At 43.4% G+C, this 15,424-nt stretch overlaps 2 protein-coding genes and 1 pseudogene across 6 annotated transcripts in view; all 3 read right to left on the bottom strand.

The window, feature by feature from the left end:
- Positions 1–15,424, bottom strand: part of LOC115517050 (protocadherin gamma-C4) — a 137,622-nt gene that overhangs the window by 91,024 nt on the left and 31,174 nt on the right. Inside the window, exons 1-2 of one of the 5 annotated variants that reach the window (XM_032593079.1) lie at positions 6,013–10,600; positions 1,841–4,033 (exon numbers count right to left, since the gene is read on the bottom strand). The exons of 2 other annotated variants lie outside the window; for them this stretch is intronic. In XM_032593079.1, coding sequence (XP_032448970.1) covers positions 4,028–4,033; positions 6,013–8,421 — 2,415 coding nt within the window. In that variant the 5' untranslated portion in view covers positions 8,422–10,600 and the 3' untranslated portion in view covers positions 1,841–4,027. Of the gene's footprint in view, positions 1–1,840; positions 4,034–6,012; positions 10,601–10,914; positions 15,421–15,424 lie in introns of those variants that run through there. 2 more of the 5 variants (XM_032593066.1, XM_032593076.1) reach the window with 2 other exon arrangements.
- LOC115517209 (protocadherin gamma-A6-like) overlaps positions 1–15,424 on the bottom strand; it is a 107,223-nt gene that overhangs the window by 75,012 nt on the left and 16,787 nt on the right.
- On the bottom strand, positions 382–3,409 carry LOC115517243 (annotated as a pseudogene).

Below are 15,424 nucleotides of genomic sequence, written 5' to 3'. Positions count from 1 at the left end.
CTAGGTTAATTTAGGTTAATTATGAGAAACTTATATCAGTGATATAACCAGTAAATGCCTCCTATAGATGTTAGAACAAAACAAGGCCCAGTAAAACTTGGATGGTGAGAAATATGTTAAAGAGAATGTATCATACCTTAAGTGGAAACCTTAAAGAGAAAACCAAATCATAAGAGAAAATAAAGGAAAAGGTTGAACTCACTGGAGCCAAAGAAGTATTTTCTTTAAAAAAAATTTTTTTTAATGTTTATTTCTGAGAAGAGAGAGAGAGCGCGCAAGTGGAGGAGGGCAGAGGGAGAGGGAGACACATCTGAGCAGGCTCCAGGCTCTGAGCTGTCAGCACAGAGCCCCACACAGGGCTCAAACTTGTGAACCGTGGGATCATGACCTGAGCGGAAGTTTGATGCTTAAGTAACTGAGCCACCCAGGCGCCCCCAAAGAGGTATTTTCTATAGGAAACCTGGAATCATCTGAAGTGCACAAATGGTCATTTTTCCTGGAGCCCTCCTGGCTGATCAGCATATTGTCATACTTGGGCTGGGGAAAGATCATGTGACTCTCTCAGGAGCCTGCCCTGTGTGAGGCTTCCTGGAATAGGTCTGCAGGAAAGCCCACACCTATCCACGCCCACAAAGAAGTAGGCACAGCCAATCCAAGCCTTGCAGCCTGCAGCAGATTTGAGATGTGCCAATGCCACAACCTGAGCACACAATGACAAAGGTGAGGAAGATGCAGGACACTGCAGCCACTGTCACCACCAAGTATAATGTGAGGTCTGAGATCTCTGGGTAGGTGAGGACCTCCAGACTGTTGAGGTCAGCCAGGCCACCTGGGATGCTGTGGGCCAAGGCTGCAGTGAGGGTGAAAGTGGCCGAGAGAGGGGGCTGGCCTTGGTCCTGGACCACCACCACCAGGCTCTGCTTGAGCCAGTCTCTGTGCAGCAAGGCCCATGCAGTGCACACCTTTCCTGTGTGGAGTTCTACCATGAAGAGCCCTGGCTCACTGGCCTTGAACAGGTGGTAGGCCTGGTGTTCTGACACAAGTCTCTGTCTATAGCCACCTTGGTCACCAGGTAGCCAGGTTCTGTGGAGCAGGGTACCAGTTCCATGATGGTGGAACATGTCAGTGGGGAGAGTAGGGTCCAGGATTTCTGGTGTATTGTCCTTCTGGTCCAGCACAAACAAGTTCAGTGACATGTTGCTGGTGAGTAGGGGGTTCCCACTGTCACTTGCCTTCACTTGCATTTAAGATCACAAAACTGCTCATGTTGAAGGGATGCAGTGTGTATATGAGCCAGTGTGTCGGAACTGGTGGAGACATAGGACGACCCTTGGATAGTGTCTTCAGCCAAGGAGTGAATAACCTGGGCATTCTTGTCACTGTTGGAATCATGGCCTGTCACTGAGAAGATGAAGGTTCTTCTATGGCTGTTCTTAAGGAGATAGACTGTGTAGAAGTTTTCAGGGAAGGAAGGTGTACTGTCATTGACAATGATCACATGCAGGATGATGTAAATTTCTGTCTGTTGTGGTCACTGTGATGTTATATTCAGAAGTTTCTTCTCTGTCAAGAATTCATACTTTCAACAATCTACAATAATCTATTGACTTTTCTAATTGAAAAGGTAAATAATGGAGTGCCTGGGTGGCTCAGCCGGTTGAGTGTCTGACTCGTGATTTCAGCTTTATGATACCAAGGTCATGGGATCAAGCCTTGTGCTGGTGTCTGTACTGAGCATGGAGCCTGCTTGGGATTCTCCCTCTCCCTCTGCCCCTCCGCCACTCACAGTTTTGTGCTCTCTCAGAGGAAGGAGGAGGAGGAGGAGGAGGAGGAGGAGGAGGAGGAGGAGGAAGAGTAAAGAAAAAGAAAAAAAAAGAAAAGGTAAATTATGAGGAGTGTAACAGACAACTTGACCATTCTTCCCGGAGTCTCGGTCATGCACATTCAAAAAGGCAATTACTGTTCCAGGAAGAGTATTTTCTAAGACTGGACTAAACAGAGATGTAATGATCACTTCTGGCCTATTGTCATTTACATCTTCCACTGAAATGAGCACTTTGGTCCTCCCTAAAAGTGCCCCCACATCTTCAGCTTGTATTTCCATTTCATAAAATGCACATTCTTCATAGTCTAGACTCCCTGCTGTTGATATTTCACCGGTATTTTCATTAAGATGGAATAGTGGAGATTGCTTTTCACTAATTTTCCAAAATCTATAGGCCACTTCTCCATTGGCTCCCTCATCTGGGTCGCTAGCGCTCACAGTAAGCAGCAGGGTGCCCGGGGCCACGTTCTCTGGGACTTTCACTCGGTAAATCGGTTGAGTAAAAACCGGGGCATTGTCGTTTGTATCCAACACCGTCACGTGGATGTGCACTGTGCTGGAGCGACGCGGGTCACCGCCATCAGAGGCGATGAGGAGCAGATGGTGAGCAGCCTCTTCCTCTCGGTCCAGGGCCTGCTCCAGCACCAGCTCTGGGTGTAGAGTTCCGTCATCTCCAGTCTGCACTTCCAGAGAGAAGTAGTGATTGGGGCTGAGCTGGTAGCTCTGTAAGGAATTCATGCCCACATCCGGGTCAACAGCCTCTGGGAGTGGGTAATGTGTTCCCGGTGCAGCGATTTCATTAACTTTTACTTCCAGATTTTCGACCTGGAATTTTGGATTATTATCATTGATATCAGTGATTTCTATTTCTATCCCAAAAAGTTTTCTTCTGCCCTCAACCAGGATATTGATATTTACTAGCCACTGTGTGCTCTGAGCGCAGAGTTCCTCCTAGTCTATCCTGCCTGCAGTGACCAAGACAAGCCATTTTGCAGGTTCAGAGCGAAAAACTGAGTCCTACTTCTGCAGACTCCATGGTCCACCAGCCCCAGATCCTTGGAGATATTTCCCCAGGATATAGCCTTCTTCTGTCTCTTCAGGTGCCGAGTAGTGGATCTGGCTGGCCCTGGTCTCCCATAGCCTCCACAGGCACAGCAGAACCAGTCCTTTGCAGTGCGGGCAATTCAGTGGAGTGGCTGTTGTTGCTTCACTATGGATATTGTTTTTCAGAATGCTTTCTGTGCAAACTGACTCCTTAGGTTCTTTAACCTCCTGCAAATTATGATGATCTTTTTCCTAAGGAGAAACCAGAGTGCCCCAAGAAGGTGAGTTTTGTGGCAGCTTTTGCTGAGGTTTGTGGGCTCTGTGGGACTCTGTGTAGTTGCAGATCTGAACAGCTGGATGGAGAGCTGATTGAACTTTTCTTAAAGTTGGTGAACAGTGGCACTCGGAGTCCTAACCTGTCACTACATGCACTGAGATAAGTAATGCTTGATTATAGATAACCGAGAAAGACAATACTCTTCTAACTATGTAGACTTGTCTCACTGTTTCTCGCATTCTCATTTCAAAAGCAATTACCATTTTGGAATGTTAGTTGAAAATGAAGTGGAATGGAACTTCTATTAAATGTATTGTTAAACTGCCATTTTTTCTTAACATCAAATTAACTTATTCTTGGTAGAATTTTGCTTTCTTTCTAGATATGTAAATTATTCTAACTTCAGTTTTATAATGTTTCAAAAATTTTCTGTATGTCATTATTTTCTACAGTAACCACAATGTGCAATCCTCTTTGGAAATAGACTTCTTCTTCTTAGTTTTATATATACATGGATTATTCACTTTGAAGTTATTTTATAAGATTAATTTATTCAGATAATGAATTTGCTGGAGTAAGTTTTCCTTAAAATTTCATTCACAAAAATAATTTTAATAAGGCAACAGTAATAGCTTCTCTCACCTAATACTGCTAAATTTTGAAAGGATTGGTTTTTTAAAGTTACATATTTGTGAATGTTAAACTTTTATGCTGGTTTAAATTTTTTGTACTCTTCTATGTGAATACATAATGCATACACAGGTTATGGCATTTGGAATATTCAAATAAACATATATTGAAAAGCAAGTTTCCACTTCAATACTTCCATAAAGAAAATATGCAGTTCAAAGTAGTCTTAAACTTCTTATTGTAAAGGTCACTTAAATCTGTAATAATTAGAGAAAAAGAACACAAGATGTAGAACCAATTATTACCACTAAAAAGCAAAAAGTGCCATTATGAGAAATTCTTACAGGGGCACCTGGGTGGCTTAGTCAGCTGAGCATTCAACTCTTGATTTCATTCAAGTCATGATATTACAATTCATGGGATTGAGCCCCAAGTTGGGCTCTGCACTGACATCAGGTAGCCTGCTTGGGATTCTCTCCCTTTCCCTTTCTCTCTGCCCTTCTCCACCTCAATAAATAAATAAACTTAAAAAAAAAAGAAATTCTTTCAGGGGCACATGACTGGTTCCATCAGTTGAGCATGTGACTTTTTTTTTTAAGTTTCCTGATTTATTTTGAAAGAGAGCACAAGCAGGGGAGGGGCGGAGAGAGAAGGAGAGAGAATCATAAGCAGGCTCTACACTGTTGCACAGAACCTGACACGGGGCTTGACCCCCGAACCTTGAGATCATGATCTGAGCTGAAATACAGAGTCAGACGCTTAACTGACTGAGCCACCCAGGCGCCCCAAGCATGGGACTCTTGATCTCAGCCTCGTGAGTTCAAGCCCCATGTTGACCTAGAGCTTACATTAAAAAAAAAAAAAAAAAAAAAAAAAAAAAAAAAAAAAAAAAAAAAAACTCTTTCAGCAATTTGTAAAGAAATCATTTACTGAAGCAGTTACTAGGGGAGACCAAGAAAAAGACTGATATTTAAGAAATGGCAACTTTGCACATAAAATTAGTAATTTTCGCCATAAGAGTGGAAAATTTGGGATTCTCTTTCCTCTAATCACTAATGTTTAGAGCTCCAAATAATAAGACAAATCCAGTGACTCACCCCCTCCTCCTGGCCTCAAGTGATAGAGGCAACAGCATTTCCTTTTCTTTTGTCAAGTGTCTTTTTCTTAAATTAACTATAAGCGTAGAGGAGGATTTTGCAATCAAGAAAACTTAGAGGAACACAGATAATGAACTGGACCTTCTAATGAGTTTACTGAGTCTTTCTCTACGCCCTCCACCCACACTATTTTCCTTACAGTTTTAGGGCATTCACAGAGTCATGACTAGGTAGATACAAAGAACCAGACATGAGGAATAAACATAAAAAAGATGGAAACTGTACTAGTGAAATCAGCAAAGGAGATAGCTAGTAGTAGTTTTTTTGCTTTAAAAGATGAGTTAAATGAATGCCTATTTTAAATTTAATGTTTACTCACATGTAACAAAATTTCAAATATTTTAGGGGTCCCTGGATGGCTCAGTTGGTTAAGCATCCAACTTCAGCTCAAGCTAGATTCCTGAGTTTGAGCCCCACATCAGGTTCTGTCTGTGCTGACAGCTCAGACCCTAGATACTCCTTCCAATTCTGTCTCCCTCGCTCTCTGCCCCTCCCCCACTCACACTCTGTCTCTCTCTCAAAAATGAATAAACATTAAAAAAAAATTTTTAAGGGGCACCTGGGTGGCTCAGTCCTTGAGCATCTGACTTCATCTCAGGTCATGATCTCAAGGTTCTCTGTGCTGACAGCTCAGAGCCTGGAGCCTGCTTTGGATTCTATACCTCCCTCTCTCTCTGCTCCTCCCCCGCTTGTGCTCTGTCTCTCTGTCTAATGAATAAATATAACCCTTAAAAAATTAAAAATTTTTTAATTCAAATATTTTAAATAAATGAGGCAATCAGTGGGTAAGTTTCATTACCTTTGAAAAAAGCAGTAAGAAATTGATATAATACTTCTGCTGTGAAGTAAGAAGCACACTCTCCCTACTTTGTAAATCTGAACTTGGTGCAATAACTCTATTGTATATTACATAACTACTCCCAAATCACCACTCTCTTTAAAAAATGTTAGTACAGCTCTCTGATGAGCTGTAATACCCTTAAGACAACTCGCTAACCTTAGAACCATAATATATTTTCATAGAAGTATGAAAAACTGGATAGATGATGAAAAGGAGTAGACACTTAAACAGAACTCACCGCCATTTGAGTTTCAGGATGGGAAGTCGACTCACTGGAATTACAAAGCGGAAATAAGGCCCCAGATGAATCACTGCAAAGTAGTATATCTTGTCCTGAACTCAACTGCTCATTACAGTTTAGAAAATTAAACTCTGTCTTTCCAGTCTGGGCAACGCACAAATTGTAGGAATAAGGCAAAGTCCCCTCACTGTAGTTAGGAGGAACCACAGGTCCAGACTTGACACAAAGACCAGGCTGAAAGCAGCCCCAGGCAGCGGGGCTGGGGGAGCGGCGCAGGCGCAGGGCCACCGCCAGAATCACCGCAAGGAGGAAGAGCACCGAGATCAAGGCCAAAGCCACCACCAGGTAAAACTGCAGCTCGGCCTGGGGGTCAGAGGGCTCCGGGCGGTCGCTGACATCCGGCAGTACTTCTTGGAGGCTGTCGGCGAAAACCAGGTGCAGCGTCGCGGTGGCAGAGAGGGGCGGCTGTCCCCCGTCCCGCACGGCGACCAGCAGGCGCTGGCGGGCCGCGTCCCTGTCGCCCAAAGCACGCGCAGTGCGCACCTCGCCCGTGCGCAGCCCCAGGCTGAAGAGTCCGGGCTCGCTGGCCTGCAGCACGTGGTACGACAGCCACGCATTGTGTCCCGAGTCGGCGTCCACCGCCACCACCTTGGTGACCAGGTAGCCGGGCTGCGCGGCGCGCGGCACCGTGTCGAAGAGCGCCGAGCCGTCGGGCCCCAGCGCCGGGTACAGCACCCTAGGCGCGTTGTCGTTGCGGTCGCCCACCAACACGCGCAGGCTCACGTTGGCGCTGAGCGCGGGCGAGCCCTGGTCGCGGGCCTGCACCGTCAGCTCGAAGGCGCGCAGCTGCTCGTGGTCGAAGGCGCGCTGCGCGAACACCACGCCGCTCTGCGCGCTCACGGACACGTAGGACGCCAGCGCCCGCGGCTCCAGGTCGCTGGCCACGATGGAGTAGGACACGCGGCCGTTGGGCCCTAGGTCGGGGTCGGAGGCGCTGACTTGGGCGATGGAGGCTCCAGGAGGGTTGTTCTCCATCACGTGAACCATGTAGGAGGCCTGGAGGAAAACCGGAGCGTTGTCGTTGATATCAGTGATGATCAAAGTGACACTTTTGCTAGCTGAGAGGGGCGGCTTTCCCCTGTCGGTGGCTGTGATGGTGACATTGTACTCTGGGGTCTGTTCTCGGTCCAGAGTCCCATCTATTACCAATTTATATGAATTTTTTGATGAAGAGATTATCTGAAAAGGAACTTCACCCTCTAATCGACAACTAACCTCCCCATTCTCCCCGGAATCTTGATCGTATATTTTGATCAAAGCAATTAGCGTTCCTGGCGCTGCGTTTTCCAGAATCATTTCGACTAGAGAATGGAATGTAATTTCTGGGCTGTTGTCATTTTCATCCTGAATATTAATTTCAACTGTACATTGTGCAGCCAGTCCTCCACCATCCCTCGCTTCCACCACTATAGAATATTCCTTGATTTCTTCGAAATCCAGCATTCTTAGAGTTGTAATTTCCCCGCTCTTTGAATTCAGACTGAAGACTTGCCCAGTCCTGTAGAAAGAATAAGTGATTTCCGAGTTGATGCCTTCATCTTGGTCAGTGGCTGATACTTGCAGCACTGTGGTGCCTGGGGGCACGTTTTCTGGAAGGCTTACTCTGTACATGTCCTGGTTGAATACAGGGGGGTTATCATTGGCATCAGTGACCTGGATACGGAGCTCAGTGGTGCCGCTTAGTGGGGGATCTCCGCCATCCATGGCAGTCAGAACTAAACGATGGTAACTCTGTTGTTCCCGGTCTAAACGTTTCTCCAACGCCAATTCTGGGTATTTACTACCATCTTGTTTCTCTTTATTTATCAATGAGAAACTAGGGCTAAGAGAGAGTTTATAAATCCGCAGAGAGTTTAAGCCAATATCGGCATCTTCCGCTGCTTCTAATATAAACCGTGTGCCTGGCACCGTAGACTCACTTATTTGCAGCTCAAAAGAAGTTTGCGTGAATTTTGGTGTGTGGTCATTAATATCTTCGATGTCCACACTCACGTGATAAAAGTTCAACGGATTTTCAGCAACAGCCTCAAATTCCAGAGCACAGGCTGGCTTCTTCCCACAAATCTGCTCCCGGTCTAGCCTGCCGCTCACAAGTAGCTCCCCGCTCTTGGCGCTCACAGTGAAGTAAGGTTTTTCCGAACTGATGCGCAGTTGTCGACTCGGTAACTCATGGACGCTGAGTCCCAAATCCTTGGCGAGGTTCCCCACCACCGAGCCCTCGGGCATTTCTTCGGGAATCCGATAGCGGATCTGCTCTGAGAGCGCCGGGCAGAACAAAGACAGCAGGAAGGGAAAGAGCACTGGCCGCCTCTCAGCCCAGCCCCTTTCCCCAGCGCCGCTCCCCATCCCTTTTGCTCCCCTCAGGTTGCTCACCGGCCTGGAGACGCCGGATTACAAATAATCTCTGTGCTGCAGATGTCCGGAGCTCCGAACAGGCTATATTTCCAGCGTGAGGGTCGGGTTCCCTCTTTTCCAGAGGAGGAAGTTGTGTAAAGGCTCGAGCTAGAGAGCCTGATACAGGGAAAGTGCGCTGCGGCTGCGCGAGAAGATGGCCAGTGCCCAAGCTCTGCACTTTGGCCAACAGCGGCGCCCACAGTCCGCACTGGGAAACTGCAGCCCTGCTGCTTCAGTTTAACCAGCTACAATAATCACAATCCAGCGCCTAACTGAACAAGCCACGTTTTAATGTTAATATATTTAATATCTTAAATTATAAAGCCTTCTTTAATATATACTTTCTCTTGCTTCCAAATTATTAGAAATGTGATGAGTTTTTATATTAACCGACATATCTGGTCTATCCATTTCACCCTACTACAAACATACATTGAACTCTTGCCTTGTACTTAGTAGTGCCCTTGTCAGTGATGATATAACAATGCAACAATGAATAAGACACAGGTCTTGACCTTCGAAATTTTATCATATACTGTATTCACAAATTCATTTCTGTTTATTAGGTATGATATGTGAAACAATCTTAATCTTCTTTCATGATTCCTAAATGTTTCCCCCAACATCTCTACATTATAAATGTTATTTAATATCATATGTATTAGAGAATACCAACAGTGTTGAAAACTATTCTGTAAAGCTTTGCAGTTTCATACCAATCCTCAAGCATCTCCTTCTGATAATATCAACACTCTCTTCAAAAAATTTCTTTTTACTCGTTTGACTACCTAAGGAAGCATTCATTTTTAAAAAACCTGTCCCTATGATGTAGCCAAGGGATGATTTACTCTACCTCCTTCTTCATATCTCACAATTACTTGGCTTATGTCATACCCAACATCATACATGAATTCATTCTTAAAAGTCACTAGGGAAATGTTTATTCTTCAATATAAAGTCACAAAGGGATACTTCAGCAGACCACCTGACTTTCTGATCTATGTATCTATGTAATACTGAAGCAATGACTTTGGAATTGAGCTTCTGGTAAGTTTATTTGCATAAATTTCCTGGATAAATGTCATTTGTTCTAATTATTTTATTTCATTTGTTGAAATTTTTGATCAGTGAATCTTTTGAACAAGAGTAAGGATTTTATTTTCTATCAGGGCAAGTTTCAAAACACTTAAAAATTGCAAAATGTCAATAATACAGTTGTTCCCTCAAATGACTGTGCACCCAAACACTACAGAAAATACAAAGTTAACTCCCACGCACAGGATGTGCAAAATAGGAGGGAACACTACACAATCCTTCAGACATGCCCTTTTTATAACTAACAAATGATTTATTGTGTTTTCCACTCTCATGTGATGACAAATCAATGGTAAGCACTGTTAAAATGCTATAACAAGGAATACAGACGACATAAAATCTAGATGGAATCATTTTTAGTTGAATTGATGAGCTTGTTTAGAATCTGTTTACATGAAACTACTTTTTTTTTAAACTACATTCTCAAACTCTCTCACCATGAGAACATTTCACATGGCTGTCCAATCAAAACAGCTCATTGGAACTTAGTGAAAACATGTTCTTCTTTAGGCTACAAAATGACATTTTATTTAAGTATGATTTTGTTGTTTTTATTGGGCGGGGGGTTGATGGACATTTCAGGCTTTAGATTCTACGTCTTCTTTAGTATGAGCTCTTGGAGACCAATGACACATAAAGGAACCAGTCTCACCTACCACCAAAATCCATCCTTTCAAATGTATTTATGTTTTAAAATATAATAAGTATTAAAATTTTGAAGGGTACTGATGCAAGCACAAGGCTTATAAAAGAGGTTTAAAATGAAGAAATCCTCAAAGACCTAGAAAACTTCAAGACCTTCAAGATCCAAATCCTAAACAGATTTCTAAAATTCTGAAATGTATTTTACTTTTACCAAGCTAATACAAGGATTTAAAAGTCTCAGTTATATATCCCCTATTTATACAACAAACTTACCATATGTGGTTGGGTAACTACTTCTTAAGTGAATGAGTGATAAGTGGTAATTATAGTAACATACAAAGGATTTTATTTTTTAAAAATTTTAAAGTAATCTCTACATGTAAAGTGGGGCTCCAACTCACTACCCTGAGATCAAGAGTCACGTGCTTTGCCAATTGAGCCGGCCAGGTGCCCCATATATGGAAGATGTTAAAAGGTTGAGAATCAATGTTTAAACAATCTTGTCCGAGCCTTTGGAGAGCAAATGAAACCAACTATCATGATTAGAGCTCAATTTTATAGTATCACCACTAAAACAAGCCAAAAACTTTGTGGTACACTTTTTCAAAATATTTTGAACTGTCTCCGCAATGTATGTCCGAAAAAATAAATTTATAAAAAATATAATTTCCCTGAGAATTAAAACGCACACAGAACTGAACTCACCTGAATAGAAGCAGCTTCATCCTTACATTCATGAAAATCTACGGATGTTAATAAGGGATCATTTTTCTCACAACTCTCCAGACTGATAAGTGTGTCCACGTAGTTGGGATGGGGGAAAATCTCGTGATTCGCCTGCGAGTCCGCGGTGAGGGAGACCTCGTGGGAATACTTCTCCAGGAAAGCCTGCACCCCGTCCACGCCCACAAAATGCGAGGCGGGCACGCCCACCAGCCCGCCTTCTGAAGACTGAAGCAGGCGCGTCGAGTGCCAGCGCCTCAGCCTGAGAGCCAGCAGCACGATCACAAAGGCAAGGAAGACACAGGAGACTGCGGCCACTGCCACCACCAGGTACAGCGTGAGGTCAGAATCGTCTGAGTTGGCAGAGGTCCTGACGCTACCCAGGTCGGCCAGGATGGCTGGAATGCTGTCGGCCACCACCACGGTGAGCGTGACCGTGGCCGAGAGAGGGGGCTGGCCATGGTCCTGCACTGCCACCACCAGGCTCTGCTTGAGCGCATCTCTGTCCTGCAGGGCCCGTGCTGTGCGCACCTCGCCCGTGTGCAGCCCCACCGTGAAAAGTCCTGGCTCACTGGCCTTGAGCAGGCGGTAGGACAGCCAGGCATTCTGGCCAGAGTCTCTATCCACCGCCACCACCTTGGTCACCAGGTAGCCAGGCTCTGCAGATCGGGGCGCCAGCTCCACACCTGTGGAACCGTCCGTAGGGAGGGTGGGGTACAGGATCTCTGGCACGTTGTCATTCTGGTCCAACACAAATATGCTCACAGACACGTTGCTGCTGAGTGGAGGGTCTCCGCTGTCTCTGGCAGTCACCAGTAGCTGCAAGTCTCGTAAGTGCTCATAGTCGAAGGAGCACAGTGCATATAGGACGCCTGTGTCTGAGTTGATGGAGACATAGGAGGAGACAGGTGACCCCATGATGATGTCCTCAGTCACAGAGTAAGTGACCTGGGCATTGTTGCCACTGTCAGGGTCGTGGGCCATCACAGTGAAGATGGAGGCACCTCTGGGGTTGTTCTCTGGGATATACGCTGAGTAGGAGGCATGAGGGAAAGTGGGTGGATTGTCATTGGTATCTGCCACATACAGGGTGATATGAATTTCAGTAGATAGAGAAGGGGTTCCTAGATCTGAGGCCGTCACTGTGATGTTGTACATAGGGATCTTTTCTCGGTCCAGATAGTTCCATGTCACCAATCTATAATAATTATCTATTGATTTTTCTAATTGAAAAGGTAGATTATGAGGTGCATAACAGACAACTTGACCATTCTTCCCGGAGTCTCGGTCATGCACATTCAAAAAGGCAATTACTGTTCCAGGAAGAGTATTTTCTAAGACTGGACTAAACAGAGATGTAATGATCACTTCTGGCCTATTGTCATTTACATCTTCCACTGAAATGAGCACTTTGGTCCTCCCTAAAAGTGCCCCCACATCTTCAGCTTGTATTTCCATTTCATAAAATGCACATTCTTCATAGTCTAGACTCCCTGCTGTTGATATTTCACCGGTATTTTCATTAAGATGGAATAGTGGAGATTGCTTTTCACTAATTTTCCAAAATCTATAGGCCACTTCTCCATTGGCTCCCTCATCTGGGTCGCTAGCGCTCACAGTAAGCAGCAGGGTGCCCGGGGCCACGTTCTCTGGGACTTTCACTCGGTAAATCGGTTGAGTAAAAACCGGGGCATTGTCGTTTGTATCCAACACCGTCACGTGGATGTGCACTGTGCTGGAGCGACGCGGGTCACCGCCATCAGAGGCGATGAGGAGCAGATGGTGAGCAGCCTCTTCCTCTCGGTCCAGGGCCTGCTCCAGCACCAGCTCTGGGTGTAGAGTTCCGTCATCTCCAGTCTGCACTTCCAGAGAGAAGTAGTGATTGGGGCTGAGCTGGTAGCTCTGTAAGGAATTCATGCCCACATCCGGGTCAACAGCCTCTGGGAGTGGGTAATGTGTTCCCGGTGCAGCGATTTCATTAACTTTTACTTCCAGATTTTCGACCTGGAATTTTGGATTATTATCATTGATATCAGTGATTTCTATTTCTATCCCAAAAAGTTTTCCTCTGCCCTCAACCAGGATATTGATATTTACTAGACACTGTGTGCTCTGAGTGCAGATCTCCTCCCGGTCTATCCTGCCCGCCGTGATCAAGCTACCAGTTCTCCAATCCAGAGCAAAGAGCTGTGTCCTACCTCTAGAGACGATGCGGACTCCGTGCTTCACCAGCTCTTGTGACTCCAGATTCAGGTCCTTTGAGATATTACCCACAAAGGATCCTTTGTCGCTCTCTTCTGGCACCGAATAGTGGATCTGTCCTCTCCCGATTTCCCAGAGCGTGCCCAATAGAGTGTACAGCAGGACCAGCTTGCCGCGTCTCTGGTAATGCTTTGGAGCGGCCATTGTTCTTTCGCTACTGAATCCACTCAGAATCTTCATTGGGCATATGCGTCTTGTTTACCTTTTTGCTGCAGCTATGGAGATCATCTTATATAAAGCTGGAGTGTCTCAGATTTAGGAACGGAGTTTCGCTGCAGCTTTGCAGTTGGTCTGTGGGAACTGTGAGTCTTTGCAAGATGGGTGCCTTTATTAACAGGATGGCGTTTGGTTAAATTTATCTCCAAGTAGGTGAACAGCGGCGCTTAGAGTCCTAAGCAGTTACTGCACCCACTTAGATAAGTAATAGTGTATGCCAGGTTATTGAGAGAAAAAAAATTATTCTTGCCTTTTATAGTTTGTTTTTAATGTGTTTAACTTGTCTCTGAATTCATATTTTAAAAGTAATTGCCAAGAAGCATGGGATGAAGTAGGGTTAAAGTTTTATAAAGTATTATTAAGTGATATCAAAAGATTTATGGGTTAGTCTCACATTACTCACATTTCTGGAATACATTTACTCTTAAAATGTAAACAATTAAAATTTTATTTTGTGCTATGCCCTAAGCTGTATTGTAAATCTATTATCAAATGAGTAGGGATTCCAGTTGTCACTGGAAATTCATTCATTTTTAGAATAAAGTAGACCTATTGGAGATGACTGACTCAGAAGGTGTTTTATTTCATGTAAACTAATTAATCATTATAGTAAGCTCTCAGTTGCTTTTTAGATATTCTTTTAAAATGCCATTTTAATTACATATTGATAATGTTTTCAAATTAACATTTTGAAATTTAACAGGATAAATGCTTTTACTTTCAAGTGTCATCATCAAAGACTATATTGTTTTGTTATTTTACATATTTATTTAGTTAGTTATTGCATTATTTATTTTTAAGTAATCTCTACACCCAACATGGAGCTTGAACTCACAACCCTGAGATCAAGAATCGCATGCTGTACCAACCAACCCAGCCAGGCAACCTGTTTAGCTACTTTATTTAAATTATGTATTTTTTCTATTTGAATAGAAAATGTTTAAAAAATATCAACGAATACACAACAAAAAGCCAATCCCCAGCCTATTCTTCCACAAATGAGAGATGATTATATTTCAGTGCAGACTTAATTAACTTCTTATGAAAGACATATATTCCAAAGTTAATTTTACCCTAATTAGTATTTTGATTCAGAGAACCACAAAAAGAAACACGTAATTATCACTAAACAGTCAGAAAGTGTCAATACAGAAAAAAAACTACGTCTCTTTTCTTCAGCAGTTTGTTAAGTGGCTAGTAACTGAAGCGGCTGCTAACAGAAATCTACAAATGTATTATTTACTATTACACTTGTATGCACATCAGAGTGGCAATTTTGTCTAAAATTTGAAGAACTGAAGACTATTTTTCTCCTAGAGATAATAGAATGACTAGAAGACCTCTAGCTATATTAGCTTAGGGCTGCAAAAAAGACAGTTCAAAATGATACAGGAGTGTGTGTGTGGAAAACCTGTGCTGCAAGTAAAAGAAAATGCTTTTTATCTTCTGGTGAGCATAATGATCTAACTGCTAAGTAAAATGCTTTTACACACACACAGTTCATTGCACACAATTGCAATGTGTCTATCTACATAACAATCCATGTTAAGATACCTTATTCCAGAAGGTTCTGAAACAAAGGGGAGTAAATACAAGAAACAACACAACAGTTAAATCAGTTAAGAAAAATGTCTAATTTTAGCGTAACTTTTTTTGTTAAAGGTTTATTTAAATGCCTGTCCACTTTTACATTTACACAATGTCCAAGTTAAAAAATTAATATATTAGGTAAGAAGAAGAAAACTTAGAAAAAAGTCCCATTAGCTTTTAGGAGATAGGCTATAACATCATCTCTTTCCCTTTGTTGATAAAACCACACTCTCACTGCTTTGTAGATCTGAGCCTGGTAAGACACCCCTAAAAGACACATAACTGCTCCTATTTCAACTTTCCTTGAAGAATAGTATGACAGCTTTTTTACTTTTTAAAGAAACGTTTAGATCTACAAATTGTATCTTTTCCTATGAATATAAAGAATTGGATAGATTGTAAGAAGCAGGTTATGCTTAAAAGA

The sequence above is a fragment of the Lynx canadensis genome, chromosome A1 (assembly GCF_007474595.2).
Source record: "Lynx canadensis isolate LIC74 chromosome A1, mLynCan4.pri.v2, whole genome shotgun sequence".
NCBI classification, from domain to species: Eukaryota; Metazoa; Chordata; class Mammalia; order Carnivora; family Felidae; genus Lynx; species Lynx canadensis.
This window is presented reverse-complemented; position numbering and strand designations above follow the sequence as displayed.